The following is a 16,807-nucleotide window of genomic DNA, read 5'->3' as shown; positions in this document are numbered from 1 at the left end:
GCTATCAGTCAGGATTTGGTCCAGAAGTTGATTGAGAGCAGCCAGGGAGAAAAACAACATGGCTGAGCTCATCTGATTAACAATTTCTTTCCCAGACAGAACCAGCTATGAAACTAGCTTACATTACCTTTTCTAAAATATTAAGTATTTATAGACCAGTGCTTCATGTTCCTTTTGTATGTCCGCTTCTATCTTATTGAACCCCAGTCAGTCTCATTCGATGGCCGCTCACACTGAGCCTGGTTCTGCTGGAGGTTTGTTCCTGTAAAAAGGGATTTTTTCCCCTCCACTGTCCCTGCATGCATCGTCTGTGTAAAGGATTGCTGTACAGTAAATGGTACAATGCAAGTAACGTCTGTGGTCCCCAAATCCTCATCCAGGAGGAGGAAATCCTCAAAAGTTATTGATTTAACTGTTTTTCTTCAGATAGAGACGTTTTTAATCTGACTGGTTCTGGTTGAATTGTCCCTGTAAGGTGCTGTAAATGTTGTCTTTTGAATTGGCGCTGTATGACTGGCGACCTGTCCAGGGTGTACCCCGCCTCTCACCCATTAAGAATTGGAGATAGGCATCAGCACCCCTCATGACCCCAGCAGTTATAATCATGACGGAAAATGGATGGAGGGAATCTAAATTAAATTCCACTCTGCGTTTAGGAAATCCACAAATTTTTCTAATAAATAACATTCCTTCATACTTTTAAGAGATTTAGTGGATAATTGGAGTTGAAAGTATAAAAAAAACAACAGCAGGAAATTAATGAACGTGAAGTCATCTCTTATTGGAAGACCGATGTTAAAGTTTGTTGGATGTTCATCACAAGTAGAGTAGACGTCATCTGAGTAAGGAAAACAAAGTAGATCCTACATCACTATATGATAAACAGACTTTCCATATGTCCCACTGTGTGTTACTGTCCTTCGAACATCAGCATACATGAGGTGACATTAAATACGCTAATGCTGTTGCTACCAATAGAAGGGCCACCTGCAGTAGGTTAACGAAGTGTCCAATGTTCTCCTGGTATCAATGGGCCCAGAAGAACCGCCTGAAGGTTCAGTTTAGTTTAACTCATTCAGCACAGGATCAGAAAACCAGATGTTTTCACTCTGCGGGTCAGACCCTGTGGGAATGCTTCTTGTGGCACAGCAAGTGGCTGGATTGTCTGAAGGTTCTCCCACACAGTTTGCAGGAATACGGCTTCTCCCCCGTGTGTGTCCTCATGTGGTAGCTCAGCCCCGTCCCTCGACTGAAGGTTTTGTGACACACTTTGCAGGTAAACGGCTTCTCTCCTGTGTGAATCCTCATGTGGATGTTCATAGCGCTCCTCCTGACGAAGCCCTTCCCGCACACTCTGCAGGGGTAGGGCTTTTCCCCTGTGTGAGTTCTGACGTGACAGGTCAGGGTGTTGCTCTGGCTGAAGCGCTTGTGACAGATATGGCAGGAGAAAGGCTTCTCCCCCGTGTGCCGCCTCAGGTGGCGCAGCAGGTGACTGTTCAAGCCGAACTTTTCCCCGCAGATCTTACAGGAGAAGGGCTTCTCACCGGTGTGCGTAATCATATGGCGGAAGGCACTGTCCCGCCGGGCAAAGCGCCGCGTACACAGCTCACAGGAGTAAGGCTTCTCGTTCTGGTGCGTGTCTCGGTGGTCGTGCAGCAGCAACATGTTGGGGAACTTTTTGCCACAAGTCTTACAAACAAAGGGTTTGGGTTCATTCGAGTCTTCGGACTGCTGCGAACTGCTTGGTTCTGGTTCACTCTGCTCCCCTTCATCATAGTTAACGGTCACCATGAAGAAGTCTGTCTCTGGTCTCTGTCCAGCGAGACTGGAGCCCACTTCTTCCTGCTCCTCTTTAATCTGCAGAAACCCTGGTTTCTTTGAATCCACACTGAGGATCTTTTCGGGCTCAGTTGGAACGTCTTCCCGATAAACATGGTTCTGTTCTGTTTCATGGAAAACAAAAAAGAATCAGAAAAAAGTAAGTTAGTCCACAGAGCTAAACCATAAAAAATCAACAATGGAGTCTCAGCTGTTTCTGCACTAATGGGTCGACTAGGAGGAGCTCAGGTCTGGTCAGTCTCCACCAATCAGAACACTGACAAACTGGATCTGCTCCTCCTCAGCTTTGGTTATCTGAGTGTCTGCTGAGTTTTACAAGAGGTCCAGATATATTCCTAGTATAAACTAAAGGAATCCGAACCACTGCCAAGATTTGTTCCTTCACAGAACCACAAACAACTATCTGTGGTTTCTTGCGTCTGTAAGCCCAGAGTAGACTATCGTTTGTCGTATCAACTTTCCAAAAGCCGACTCTGTCAAGTAATTCACCAAAGGCTGACTTCTTCGCCTGACTCTCCACAATCTTCCTGAATGTTGCAGGTGCCGCCATGTTGGCTTGCTTTTTTTACCTCTAGAGAGAAGTAATACCATAGATTGCCACTAGGAGACGAGGAATCATGCTAGTGTGGTGTGTAAATGGTCATAAGGAACCCAGCTTGGCAAAGGTAGCTTTTAAATGGGGCTTTTATTTTGTCTCTCTTCCTGTCAGACCCATGAAATTGCCGGTGAATTGCTGCATAGTCCGACCGAAACAGACCTGGGGTCTACCTCAGTCAGAGCTACGCAGCCCTCTGCAGAGAATCATGTCAGGTGCGATCATCTCCACTGACTCTCAATGAGCGCTAAAACGCCACTACTTTGTCCAATAAGATTTCCTGTCAGATTGGAAGCAAAATAAGTTGCAATGTTTTCTGGGGTTCACACCGTTTTAGGGGCAGAAAGACAAGCAGCTGAATGGAAACTTTTGGGAACTTCTAGCCTACTTCATGCTATCAGTCAGGTTCTGCTTGTGCCAAATTGAACACACCAATGAAGGGTTTGGTTACTTTCTCCTTCTAGGATTAGACTGGTTTAGAGGTGGTTTCCTCAAATAAAGTCATGGTTGATCCTGGTTCTGTTGGTTTTCCTTGCCTAAACAGGTAAACACTATTTCCCAACCCTAAACGACCCATTTCCTCTAGAGATTAAGAACCCAAAATAATTTTGCTGGTCCAAATTAAACCAGAACCAACAGTTGAACCTAAATATAGACTTAACACACCTGAACGGCTCCAGTGAGGCCCTTAATAATCTGGATTAAATGGGTTCAGATTAAGGCAGTGGGCTAGTCTCTGTTCCAGACCCTTTGGGTCATTCGGACCATTGCAGTGTTTCGTACCTGGTATTTGGACGTTTGCCGGGTCGTTTTCAGAACTCCCCGATGGTCCTGCGCTAGTGGACTTTCTATGTCGCGGCACAAAGGTATCAAACTCCTTCCTAAGCAGCAGACCCTCATCGTCATGTCGGGTCCAGAACTCCACTTTTCTGGATTTATTCTGGGGAGATTCTGGGTCTTCTGACTCCGGGTCATCTTCTGGTTCCAGGACTTCTGGTTCCTCCAGGTCCTCCTCGGTGTCCAGGTACTCCAACTCGCCCAAGTCGTCTATAATCTGTGGACATCCTGGTTCTGACAGGGCCTCTTCGATGTCAAAAGGTCCTAACTCGTCCAGGTCGTCTATGATCTGCGGACTGTCTGGCTCCGCCAGGGTCTGGTCCATTTGCAGAGGTTCTGGTCCAAACTGTTCATCTCCATTCTGAGGAGATTCTGAATCATCCAAAGCTCCTTCTCCCTTCAAAGGTTCTGGCTGCGGCTGAGCCTCTTCAGTCTGTGGAGGTTCTGGTTCTGTGAAGTTCTGTGTGAACTCAGGGGGATACAGCTCCACTTCCTCCTCTTTAATGCGTGGAGGTTCTGGTTCCACCTTGTCCTGAACACAGAGACTCCCATAGTTGGTCAGAACCTCTTCCTTATAAACCCATCTGGGAGGAAGTCCTGAGGAGACAGAGAATATCATCATCATGATGGCGAACCAAAAGATGTTCTGAACTTCAGAACCACCAACAATGGAACACCAGGATTAGTCTGTGTTCTGATAACTGAATCTGTTTCTGACTGATGGGTTCATACAGAACAATAATGAGTTCAGTCCAAACAGACTGAGTCCAGTTCCACCAACAAAACGGTATCAGAACCTACCTGTAACACCTACGGCCATAGGGTGGCAGTAACGTGGGTTTGCTGAGTGGCACCGGACCTCTAGTTTCTGTGACCCGACCCGCCTAAAGCACCAACTTTATGTGGCTTTATAAATATCGGACATCGGCCACCCCACCGATATTTAACCCGATATTTGATCAGCTTCTGAGTTTCTAAAGTCAAAAAAAAAAAAAATACTACTTCTTCTTCTTCCTCAAAAACCTCTTTTTACAGACTTAAAAACTTCTAAAGACGAGGGAAAAAATATTGATACATTAAAATATCACAATATATTCATATGCTGATATATTGCCATTTAAAAACAACATATCAATCTCTTTTACTAATGAAATATTGCTATATGTCATCGTTATGCTACGAAATCCCCCGAAAACTCACAAAATTTTGCCATCTTTTTATATGTTGATATATTGACATGGTATCGATCTATTTTACTAACAAAATCTCACAAGAATTTGCAAAATATCACGAGAGTTTGTAACAGAACGATGAAATTTCACCAGATTTTGAAAGTAAAATAGATCGATACCGCGTTTTTTTCAAAATCAATTTGATATCAGCATATGAAAATATATTTTTGAATATATTATTTTTCAAAGTGTCAGAAATGGATAACAAAACTTCTATTTTCAATGACTACTTATTTTTGTCCAGCTTTAACATCGGTATCGATATCGGTTATCGGTAGGGATGGAGATCGTTAATTTTTATTGATATCGATACCTTTATCGATACTCCTTATCGATCCGAGTCTCTATCGATACCACTATCGATACTTTTCTGTTATTTGGTGGAAAGACGATGCAACAATATGTTTTTAACAGAACTGGTATCGCTTTTATTGCTTAACAAGTGAGCATAACAAAAATGTTTCTAGCCTTCAATAAACATGGCTAATGTAATAGGCCACTTCGAAATGACATAAAACTAACTAGAATATATCAGCAGCACCAAATGAAAAATAAAATGTCATAATGTATATAAATTAAATAAATAATATGCTGTGTCACACAAAAGGAAATAAAATATCAGCTCATAAATTAACAGGTGTTTGTTTTTTTTAAGAAAAATTAACATGTCTGTCACTTTTCATCATGTTTTTAGCAGCAGGAAGAGGAGGAGTCTTTTCAACCCAGAGACAGTCGAAGGTGCTGCATTTGGCCTTTATTTGATGCACAATACTAATGTGCTTGGCCATTGAGGTTGTGTTCCCCCCTTTAAAAGAAATGATTTTGCAACATAATCTGCATTTCGCTTCTTCTTTATCTTTGAGCTTGGCCAAACTTTAGACCTTTTCGTCCGTTCAGCCATCCTCGAGTCGCGAGCGAAGTTAACTGCCAGACTTCACTGGTTTTAGTTTTAATATCTGTTTGCTTACAATTTCATTCCAAAACATTGGTGGACATGCTGCTGCTACATGAGTTTTAAAATATCGGCATATCGGATATCGGCCAATATATATATATATATATATATATATATATATATATATATATATATATATATATATATATATATATATATATATATATATATATATATACACACATCAGGGGTTGACGTTAAGGATTGTTACCTTACTTGCCCAAAGGGCAAGTGACTTTCACATTTCATTTGCCCAGAAACTATTTTAACTTGCCCAGTATAATGTTTGATAAATATAGTTCCTAATATTCATTTTTGTATATATATCAGTGAAACATGTTTGTTTTTTGTAATTTAGTATTTTTTAAGTTTACAGGTTCCTGGTGTGTATATGCATGCATTAACATTACTGTGTTAACATGCTTTTCAATCCTTCCTGCATAATCTTTTCAAACTAAACTTTGCTTTAAACTGTTGTGTGCTTGGAAAAATATAAATTGTAATGTTAAAAATCTAAAAAAAACTTGACAGGTTAAAAACTTAAGATAAATCACAAGTCAAGTCAATGTCACAAATGAATAACTTTTATTTTAGAGTCACGGTATGTTTATTCAAGATGATACTATTAATATAATATAAATCTTTTCTAGAGAATCATTATACATAGTTATTTTATTCAGGGTTTCCACAGTCTGACATCATTTCAGAATTCCCTGACTTTTAACTGACTCAGGATTAGTTTTCCCTGACAAAATAAATGCAGCAACAAGACAATAATAAGAACATAACAGGTCACAAATCTAACATGTTTAGCTCTATAACATTTAAATGCACCTCTCCAATGTCGAAGAGAAAAAATGTAATGAACATTTTTTAATGTATGACCTGCATCACTGTACAGAAGGCTGCCATATGATAGCCATATTTACACTGTGCACATGGCATACAATTATGCCAATTTTCCTAATCCCTGACTGAAAATTTTTAATCTAGGTTATCTGGGTGGTGGGTGAAATGGGTGGAGGGTAAAATAGGTGGTGGGTGTGTTACTGTACATACATTTTTTTGCCTTGTTGTTGTTTTTTAGCCTGCTAAGTCAAAAAAAATGTGTCTGATTCACGCCAATTCCCGGACAAAAATCATGCCATCTGGCGGAAAATCACGCGGCTTTTCCAAATCATGCGAGAATGTGTACAAAACAACAAAAATCGCGCCGGCAACACTTCTGGGTCTTTTTCATTGAATGTCAGTGATTTTAAAAAGGGTTCCTACTAGGGCTGCAACAACGAATCGATAAAAATTGATAGAAATCGACTTTTAAAAGCATTGGCAACGAATTTCATCATCGATTATTTGTGTCGCGCGATTAATGCGTCATCCACCGCCGCCGTCATCACTGCCACTTGACTGAAACGGGGGAAGAAAAAAAAATTACGGCAGAGCGAGCCAGCGCTGCAGCTTTGTCGCTATATTTAGCGACTTTTCAGACCCCTCCCGCGACTATTTAAAAAAAAAAAAGCGACTAGCGACAAATCTGGCGACTTTTTACGGTGTCACTGGCGGCTTTTGGAGACTCTTACGTGAAAGCATGTATCGTTCCTACTCTGCCGTGTTGCGCCTCCCCCATCCCAACCCTGTTCTCCCGCAGGAGTCCCTCTCAGCGCTGCAGTCAGAGCCGCAGGATGTTACCTTCAGCGTCCAGACTGCAAATGAAGCGCGCATGCGCCAGGATTGACGGCGCAAATTGATCACAATAATTAAAATAGCCTTTATAAATAAATTAACTTGCAAACTATGAGGGCAAGGCTTTTCAAGTTTAAAGCTTCTGGCAAAGATAAAGTAAAGAAGATCCTGAAATTTATGGAAGTAAAGCAGAATAAAATCCAGCAAGATCAGGAATATGTCAATTAATTATCTGCCACATTCCCATGTAAATATCTGTCTTTAGAGGATGTGTTTTTTACCACCCCTAGTTCTCTCATTTTTATTCCAAATACAATTTATAATTTGAACCACAGGGCTATTTTTATCTCTATGGTTCAGTATTTTCTCAAGTAGCAACTTTAACTGCTATACTTTCCTGTCTTAAAAGGCAGAACTCTTCTAGTCTAAAAAAACTCATTTGTTGAAATTGTTTGAACCCCTTAGGGGCTTTTAAAACAAAAATGTCTTTTTTTGCGCTTTATGAAACAAAGTAGCCTATATTTTGTGGATGTACAGCTACATTTCTCATGTAAGTTTGCGTAGTTTTACAAAAACATTTATTTTTCATATTGCACCAGTACAGTTAATGAGCAACCTGTACTTGTGTGCTTGTTTGTTCTGTCTAAAATGTTTATTTTGGAATAAAGAGGTTAATATAAAAAATATTTTTTGTCCGATTCATTGATTACTCGAAAAAATAATCGGCCGATTCATCGATTTTTAAAATAATCGTTAGTTGCAGCCCTAGTTCCTACAGCATAAGGCAAGTTAAATTCAAGGCTTTTTAAGACTTTTTAATGCCACTTGAAATAAAAATGTAAGACCAAATTCACAAGAAACAGAAGAAAAACCTGCTTGCGACAACTTAACCCAAAGGTTTATTTTAACATAAAGCACTGCACTAATGTTTCAAATTTTGAAAAGCTTCCCATACAGGAAGAAAGCTAAAAACACACAAATGACAGATATATTTGAACAATTATTTAACTGAATTCACAAACTTTGTTTTAGCAGGGAACAAAACAAATCAGTTTTAAAGCCCCAACATAACCAGTGCTAAGTCTTTTTGCAGCTATTTTTCTTTGTATGGTTTTCTTAGTATGTTTGATTTGGTGATAAGTGGAGGCGTTGCAGAGACAAGGGTGGAACTAAACTGAGAAATACCGCCTGTTTCTCTGTAACTCCATTTTGACGCTTTGTGTTTCGTGCTTCGCGTGTGCGACTCCACTGCCTTAATTCCCATCGTTCTGAGCTTGAATGACTTCTTGCATAAATCCCCTGAGCCTCATGTATGTTCCCTGGTTTTAGCCATGGAGAAAACTCTTGGCTGGAGACTATTTTGGTTACATTTACACTTGCTCATATTTATGTTCATGGCGCATCTCCCAAATGTCCCGGCCGCAACAACGCTTTTATTGGTTCCGCTTTCGGGACGGAACCAATAATGGCGAGCCGTTAATTTTTTTTTTTATAATAAAAAAATTATTTATATTACAAAAATAAATCGTAATAAAAATAATCCTATTTATGATGTTTTAAAAATTAAGACCTATGATAGACTAATTTAAGACATTTTAATACCAATTAAGGCCTTAATTTTATTTTAAAGAATTCAATGCCTTTTAAGACTTTTTAAGGACCCGCGGGAACCCTGTAAAGTAATTTTGAGTGATAAATACATTTTTTTTTTTGTGATTATTGAACTTGCCGGGCGGGCAAACCTCTTCTATCACCTAAAGAAGAACCAGGAAAAAGAATACATAAGGATCCAAAAAGTGCGAGGTAAAGCAAGTTGTGAAACAGCGAGAGGAAGTTGCAAAAATAAAAACCATAGCCAGCCAAAGATAACGGAGTCGTTAGCAGGATGCATCCCGTATGAGAAAACTTTTAATCGCCATACACAAATGACAGTTGCCATCGCACATTACATATGTAAAGGCATGGTCCCCATGTATGACGTTGAGAAGGAGAGCTTCCGAGAGCTTGTCAAAGTCCTTGACCCGGGGTATGTTATGCCCAGTCGCAAGCACTTCAGCCAAGTTGAGTTGCCTCGCTTATATGACGCATGCCAGGCCAAAGCAGAGAAGGAGGGTTGCAGCGTGGTGCATTATGCCTTGAAAAGCAGGGTGACGCAGCCCTATATGAGTGTAACCATCCATTTCATCAGTGAAGGCTGGACCCTCTGCGCTCGCCATTTACAGACTGCCTACATTCCAGATGACCACACAGGAGCCATGTTAGCCCAAGGTATGTTACTTCAGCAGTAGTTTGTATCATTGTGTTACTGCTGCATATTTATTCTATTGATAATATATATATATAAATAAAAGCATTTATCTATCTAGGTCTCAGAGATACACTGCAGTCATTGGTAGGGATGGGGATCGAAACCCGGTTCTATCAAGGACCCGGTTCCACTTTTTTCAAAACCCGAAAATCAATAACGTTTGGGCTTATCGATACCACTATCGAGTCTGGTCGTTTTTTTTTTTTTCTCCCGGAGGTCCTGTAACATAATTGTGTGTCCCTCGAGTCGCGTCACAGCATTTAAATCTAATCAATCCAATCACTGCAGCATGTCCACCAATGTTTTGGAATGAAATTGTAAGCAAACAGATATTAAAAGTAAAACCAGTGAAGTCTGGCAGTTAACTTCGCTCGTGACTCGAGGATGGCTGAACAGACGAAAAGGTCTAAAGTTTGGCTTCACTTTACCAAGCTCAAAGATAAAGAAGAAGCGAAATGCAGCGTATGTTGCAAAAATCATCTCTTTTAAAGGGGGGAACATAACCTCAATGGCCAAGCACATTAGTATTGTGCATCAAATAAAGGCCAAATGCAGCACCTTCGACTGTCTCCGGGTTGAAAAGACTCCTCCTCCTCCTCCTCCTGCCGCCGCACCACAGTCGGGCCTGTCTTCATCATCCACTCAGAGTACCACTGCTAAGCGCGCACACAGACTTTGTAGCTTGTCCGGTCAGTTAAAAATAGTAATTGTGAAATCCGTGTTGTAATCGGCAGCATACAAGCTAGTTAGCTTGAAAAGTAAATAAAGTTTCAGACGTGCTGCGTGATGATGTGTTCAGATTGGCTCAGTAAAACGACAATTAGGTTATCATGAGGCGTTCAAGTGTAACGTAAAGAAAAGGGAAATTGAGTTTTTGGTGAGAAACATCAGTAATATAGTTGTATATTGCTCTAATTATTTTAGAATATATAATTAAACTACTGATGCCAACATTTATTAAAAAATACATTTAATTTAAAATACAATTATTTATTTGCTAAATATTTTCCTAATCACTAAAAACATGATGAAAAGTGACAGTAGACAATACATTAACCAACAATTGTGAAAATGTATATATTTTTTTAAACCAAAAGAAGAGATTTCTTCAAATAGTTTTTTTCCCACTTCATTTCTGTCTGTTAAAAACATATTGTCGCATCGTCTCTCCACCAAATAACAGAAAAGTATCGATAGTGGTATCGATAAAGACTCGGATCGATAAGGAGTATCGATAAAGGTATCGATATCAATAAATATTAACGATCCTCATCCCTAGTCATGGGGGCTGCAAGAAAGCCACCTAGTCGGTGTCACCACAGATAATGCCACTAACAATATCACTGCAATGGAACTGGATGAATGGTTAGTCTCTAGCTAGCTACTGGTAAGTCTAATTTAAGTGTAATTTAAGTGTAATTTAGTACGAGCATGAGTGCATCACTGAGGGAGCGTGTCTGTTTTTCCTGTGTATTATGTTATCTGTGTACTTCTTGAGCTGGTTTCTTTCTCAAATAATATCACCATGGTAACAACTGGTGACAATGACAATTCTTAATTAAACTGACAACAAAATATTAGTGAAATGGAACTTGGTTTGGTTTTCCTGTTTTATGTTTGATCAGCCTACACACAACACATTAATACTAACCAGGGTTTCTCCCAGATAATGGATCCTGGCTGTGGGTGTCGTAATGGATGACGGGAGTTGTGTGCAGATTTAATTTGATTTTATTATAAAATAAATAAATGTTTATATCATAAAATTCACATTTCTGTTATTAAATTACACTCATCTTTTATTGAAACAGAGAACGCATTGAAAGCTCTCAGACCAGCATCTACAGAGCAGGCTGTGGAAGGGGTCTGTAAATAGGTGGTGAGCGTGTTCTCCAACTCGTGGAAGAGAAAACGTGAGTTGGCCAAGGCTCAAGCTGTGCCCGGCTTGCCTCCCCGTCAGCTCATCACTGAAACCCCCACAGAATGGGGTTCACAGCAGCAGATGATCCACAGGTTCCTAGAGCAGGAGAAAGCTCTGTCACAGCTAAGGCTGGGTAAAAAAATCGATTTTGAATCGATTCCTTTACATTTTTGCAGAATCGATGTCTAGGGAATTAAATTGATTAATTTTATAGTGACGCACGTTACCTTCACAATCAAATGAGCAGGAAAGATGCACTCAAGATGACTTCAAGCCAGACAGCTGCAAATACAGCCAATAGGTTGACTGAAGACATTAACCAATGGAGGCAGAGCAGCAAACACCCTGTAGTTACAGACAACGCTGCAAATATGGTTTGTGTAGTGGAGATAATGCAGCATGAATGTCTGCTGTGTCACGTCTGTTTGCTCGAGTGAGGATTCACTTTTTCACTTTTCACAAACAAGTTCGCACAAATGAGACAGTTTTGTTCACATCTCAAGCTTAAACTGTCCGATTTACAAGTTTGCACTTTGTGTTTAATGTGACAGGAAAAAATAAAATACATGAGTATTCTGAAACACAGATGAACCGCTTTCATTATTGTAAAAACAGATCGAATCGAAATTAATCGATTTAGAACTGTATGAATAAAAATCGAATCGATTCATCACTTTGGCGAAAACACCCAGCCCTAGTCACAGCTCCTTCTTGCAGACAAGAAGGTGAGACGTGGAAACTGGACATTGCACACTGATTCCTTGGATTATGATCATGTTTGCAGCCTAGATTCACTTCCTGATGAAAGTAACCTATTTCTTTTAATATCTTAGTTAGGCAAGAAGTCTGGTGCCAAGATGGCAAGTTATGATGGTACTAGCGTCCATGAACAAGGCACCGGGTCCCCTCTTGGAGTTTATTGATGCTTTATTGGGGGGAAGTACGTCACCGTCTCTTTTCTAAAGCCGGTACTGCATCTCTTCATCAACGAAATACCCAGCCAGAAAGAAGGGGACACAGAGCTCTAAAAAGCAATCAGAAAGGGTATCCTTAAGTACCTGAATGAAAAGCATAATGACTGTACCACCAACTAGACATTTCGGTTTAAGACAGCATACATAAAGGAAGACAGGGTGGAGTTCATAAAGATGAGAGCTGCAGCAGAGCTGGTGGACATGGCAACGCCGGCACCTGAAAGTACAGAACCAGCAGCCACCTCCATGTCACCAGCAGCTGCTGAAGATTATCCAGACCTTCCTTATCCAACAAAGAAGCAAAGAGTTTGGGGAGTTAATTCAGAAAGGCACCAGGTGCAGGCCAAGGCCCCGCCCTCTCTCAGCCAAGCAGAGCATCCATTGAACTGCAGCTCTCCATGTATCTACAGACGCCTGGGCCTGATTCAGAGGCAGACCCTCTGGGATGGTGGAAACAGCATGAGTCTAACTTCCCATTAGTGGCTCGGCTCGCTGAGTATTTGTGTTTCCTGCTACTAGTTCTTCATCTGAACGGGCCTTCAGTGTGAGTGGGAACATTTTCACATGTGAGAGATCACGTCTTTAGCCGAATACAGTTGACCAACTTGTCTTCCTCACACTCGACCTATAAGGTTTTGACAGAAACGACATTTCTGAGTTGACAATGTATCCGTTTTTATGATGGCTGATGCCATAAACAGTTTACAGTTATATTCAACCCTGATTTATTTAACATTGATCATTTATTTTGCTATTATGGTATGCAAAATTTGCACTACAACGTTACAGATTTCTGAAACTTGAAAAACTATTTTTGTAACTATCTTTTGTACAAAAATGTGTGATTTTCTACTCAGAATCTTAAGAAACTAAGCATTAGTGCACTTTGATTTATTTATTTGGGTAATTTAATTTAAATACCAGTAGGATTTTTGAAAAAATGTGAAGGATACTGTAGCCCTACCTCTGCCTCATCTTATGCATATATATTGCTGCACTACAATTTACTTTTCTAATTTGTGACAATTCTATAAATGTCACTTCAAAATAAAGTTGAAAAAGTGAGCAGGTATATTGTTTTGTCAGATTTTTCAGAGATTTGCTGAAAACGTATTTAACTGCAGCATATTGCGATATATATCGTTATTGTGATATAAAATAGTCCAAATGATTTATTCCATATCGCCCAGAACTAATTATAACAGTCATTAAACCCACATGAATCTGAGCCCTCATTGATTGGGAGGTTAGTCTGGTGTGTTTCTACAGTGGGAACATCTAGTAATGTGGATCTAAGTGAGAGGAACCTCCAGAGATGCAGATGAACATCAGACCTACCGAGCCTCTGCAGCCTGACCTGCGGCTTCAGGCACACAGCTAGCAGCTTGCTCTGGGCGGCCAGCTCCTCCTCCAGGCGGATGATGGTTTTCTCCACCTCGGAGAAGATCTCCTCCGCAGCAGCATCCAGTCTCTGCCTGATAAAGTCTCTGAGAGGAAGAACTGAACCCATTCCTGCAGCTGCTGATCCAAACTGGCCTGAGATCCGACCGGACGGTCCACAAAGCAAGCTAGCTGCTAACAACTGCTCAGCGCTACTTCCGGGGGACCTTAGGGCGACAACTTCCGGACGGATGCGTCAGCGCTGCCGCCATCTTGGTAAGGGAGACGAGCAGCTGGTTGAGCCGCATTTATAGGATTAAAAACCTTAAGTAGAACATTTCACTGTTTTCTACATACATTTTCTATATTTGTGAAACTTGCCTTCTGCCAATAACTGCCTCAATCATTTACCAACACATCATATCTGAGGTTTTTGTCTTCTAAGAAGGGCTGTACCAAAACTTAGCTTGCTTTACCTGACCTTCCACCTTGCTCCTCTCCTTCCCCTTAGACACCGCTCCCTCTCTGGACTGGCAATCCTAAAATAGATTCTATTTAACAAGGTAAATATATACAGTGGTGCTTGAAAGTTACACACTCCCGATAAAGAAAGGATAAATTCACAACAGCAATTCTAATAAGAAACTAGAAAAAATATACATAAAAACATACAAAATTATATTTGATGGATTGAAATAGTGATTCTTGAATTGTGTTTTTATAAACAGTGATTTAACAAACATTCCTAGACACCTTAGAGCACATTGGTCTAGAATATTTCACCAACAGGAGTAGAAATCTGGCTAAACATTGAAGAAAACACCTGATTGAAGTGATTCACTCAAAGTAATGCTCAAAATTTTAGCTTATGAACTCCATGGTGTTGGCTTACTTGTTTTGTTTGTTTATTATTAATATTTCTATTGAACCACAATTACAAAATTAATGACATCATTTTCATCTAATGTTTACTTTTTCACTGGCAGCTTGAATTGAATAAATATTTAATTGGAAAGTATGTATTCTTTTTAGATATATTTTTTTGTTTGTTTTTTATCCAAGTACTGTATAGTTTTAGACTTTTCTGTATTAAATATGTTTTTAATTTTGTAAGTTTTTGGTTGAAGTTTTGAGCACCCAAATGCAGGGGTGAGGAGGCAGAGGTGAGTTCTTATAGCTTTAATGGAGTTATCACAGGTAACAGAGGCAGGAATCCAAAAATCCAACTTAAAAATGCTAAATTCACCAGAACAATGGAGACATCAGGGAAAACTTGCACAAGGAGCCAGGGAAAGACGAGGAACCAGGGAAACACTGGCAGCCAGGGAAAGATGAGGAGCCAGGGAAAGACTAGGAGCCAGGGAAAGACTAGGAACCAGGGAAAGACTAGAAACCAGGGAAAGACTGGGAGCCAGCGAAAGACTAGGAACCAGGGAAAGAATAGGAACCAGGGAAAGAATAGGAACCAGGGAAAGACGAGGAGCCAGGGAAAGACGAGGAGCCAAGGAAAGACGAGGAGCCAGGGAAAGACTAGGAACCAGGGAAAGACTGGGAGCCAGCGAAAGACTGGGAGCCAGGGAAAGACTAGGAACCAGGGAAAGACCGGGAGCCAGGGAAAGACCGGGAGCCAGGGAAAGACTGGTAGCCAGGGAAAGACGAGGAACCAGGGAAAGACTAGGAGCCAGGGAAAGACTAGGAACCAGGGAAAGACTAGAAACCAGGGAAAGACTGGGAGCCAGCGAAAGACTAGGAACCAGGGAAAGACGAGGAACCAGGGAAAGACTAGGAGCCAGGGAAAGACTAGGAACCAGGGAAAGACAGGGAACCAGCACTGAGGAGCTGTACAGGGAGAGCTTATATGGGAGATAGAACAAACACTGGACTAATGAGTTGATTGGGAGCAGGTGTAAAGAGAGGATTCTAGAATGGAGCTATAGAAAAGGGGACCAGCGACAAAGGAAAAACCCAAGAATTCAAATATATCCAGAAAACGCAACAATAGGAATTAAACCAATAAAACTAGAAAACAAAGAAAAACATGGATCAAAGTGAAACTGAATACTCAAAAAAAAGCCCAGACAATATAATATATATAAAAATAAAATTATTAATTTAAGGTAAAATGGTCTAAAACGCCTATGGTTAAAAACATGTTTTAAAAGTCGCCTTGATCGCCCTGTTTTTCAGTGTAGTCCTGTTTCTCTGACTCTGAGCTCATCTGCCTGGCTGTGTGTTTCCTGGACGGGGATGCATTTTACAGTTGCCTTTTGTATCTATGCTTCTTTTTCTATGTCTGCTTCTGTCTCCTTGAACCCCAGTGGGCCTCAGCAGATGGCCGCTCACACTGAGCCTGGTTCTGCTGGAGGTTTCTTCCTGTTCAAAGGGAGTTTTTCCTCTCCACTGTCGCTACAAGCATGCTTAGTGTGAGGGATTGCTGAAGAGTCAATGAGTCGATGCAATCAGCTGGTTTCTTCAGATAGAAAACTTTGAATCAATCTGACTGGATGATCTGGTGAACTGGAAAGTGACCTGAGATGACATGATATGAATTGGAGCTATAGAAATAAACTGAATTGAACTGAGCTAACTCCAGGTAACCTTAGTCTGTTGCTAACATGTTAACGTTAGCAAACCTGACCTACAGGTAGGAGTGAAAAAAACTCAGGTGAGGCAGTGGGCGGAGCTTCCTTCGCATGATGTCACCAATGACGTTTGACACCTGCTTCATTCAGATCAACTCAGCTGACTGCGGCGAGGTGAGAGGCGGAGCTTTGAAGGTTTAGTTCATGTCCCCTTTCTACACGCATTATACGTCAATATCAGCTGGTTTCTGGATATTCAGAGTATTTGGATCATTTCATGGAGCAAAAATCAAGGCAGCGCTACTTAGTGTGTAACTATTTTGATTTTAAGCTACCTAATAAAGAAATGTACATTTAAAGTGTTGAGCTCTGCTACTGAGCAAAAACTACTTTATGCTACTTCTACTATCAAAGGTGGGGCCTTCAGGGCCGCTGTCCTGCAGGGTTAACAGGTTTTCCTGTACTTTATAAATAATATAAAGTTTGTTTATATCTGTGGTA

General features: G+C 40.6%; 1 protein-coding gene across 1 annotated transcript in view; it reads right to left on the bottom strand.

Annotated features, from left to right (window-relative positions):
• Positions 1 to 284: 284 nt before the first annotated feature.
• The window catches only part of LOC119779434 (zinc finger protein 287-like), a 42,498-nt gene continuing 25,975 nt past the window's right edge, over positions 285 to 16,807 (bottom strand). Inside the window, exons 4-6 of the mRNA XM_038279084.1 lie at positions 13,683 to 13,979; positions 3,218 to 3,868; positions 285 to 1,943 (exon numbers count right to left, since the gene is read on the bottom strand). Of these exons, the coding sequence (XP_038135012.1) occupies positions 1,117 to 1,943; positions 3,218 to 3,868; positions 13,683 to 13,979 (1,775 nt within the window). The 3' untranslated portion in view covers positions 285 to 1,116. The remainder of the gene's footprint in view (positions 1,944 to 3,217; positions 3,869 to 13,682; positions 13,980 to 16,807) is intronic.

This window comes from Cyprinodon tularosa, unplaced genomic scaffold (genome assembly GCF_016077235.1).
Source record: "Cyprinodon tularosa strain WSP-4 unplaced genomic scaffold, ASM1607723v1 ctg1472, whole genome shotgun sequence".
Classification (NCBI taxonomy): domain Eukaryota; kingdom Metazoa; phylum Chordata; class Actinopteri; order Cyprinodontiformes; family Cyprinodontidae; genus Cyprinodon; species Cyprinodon tularosa.
Note: the sequence above shows the minus strand (reverse complement) of the source record. Positions and strands in the feature narration are given on the sequence as shown.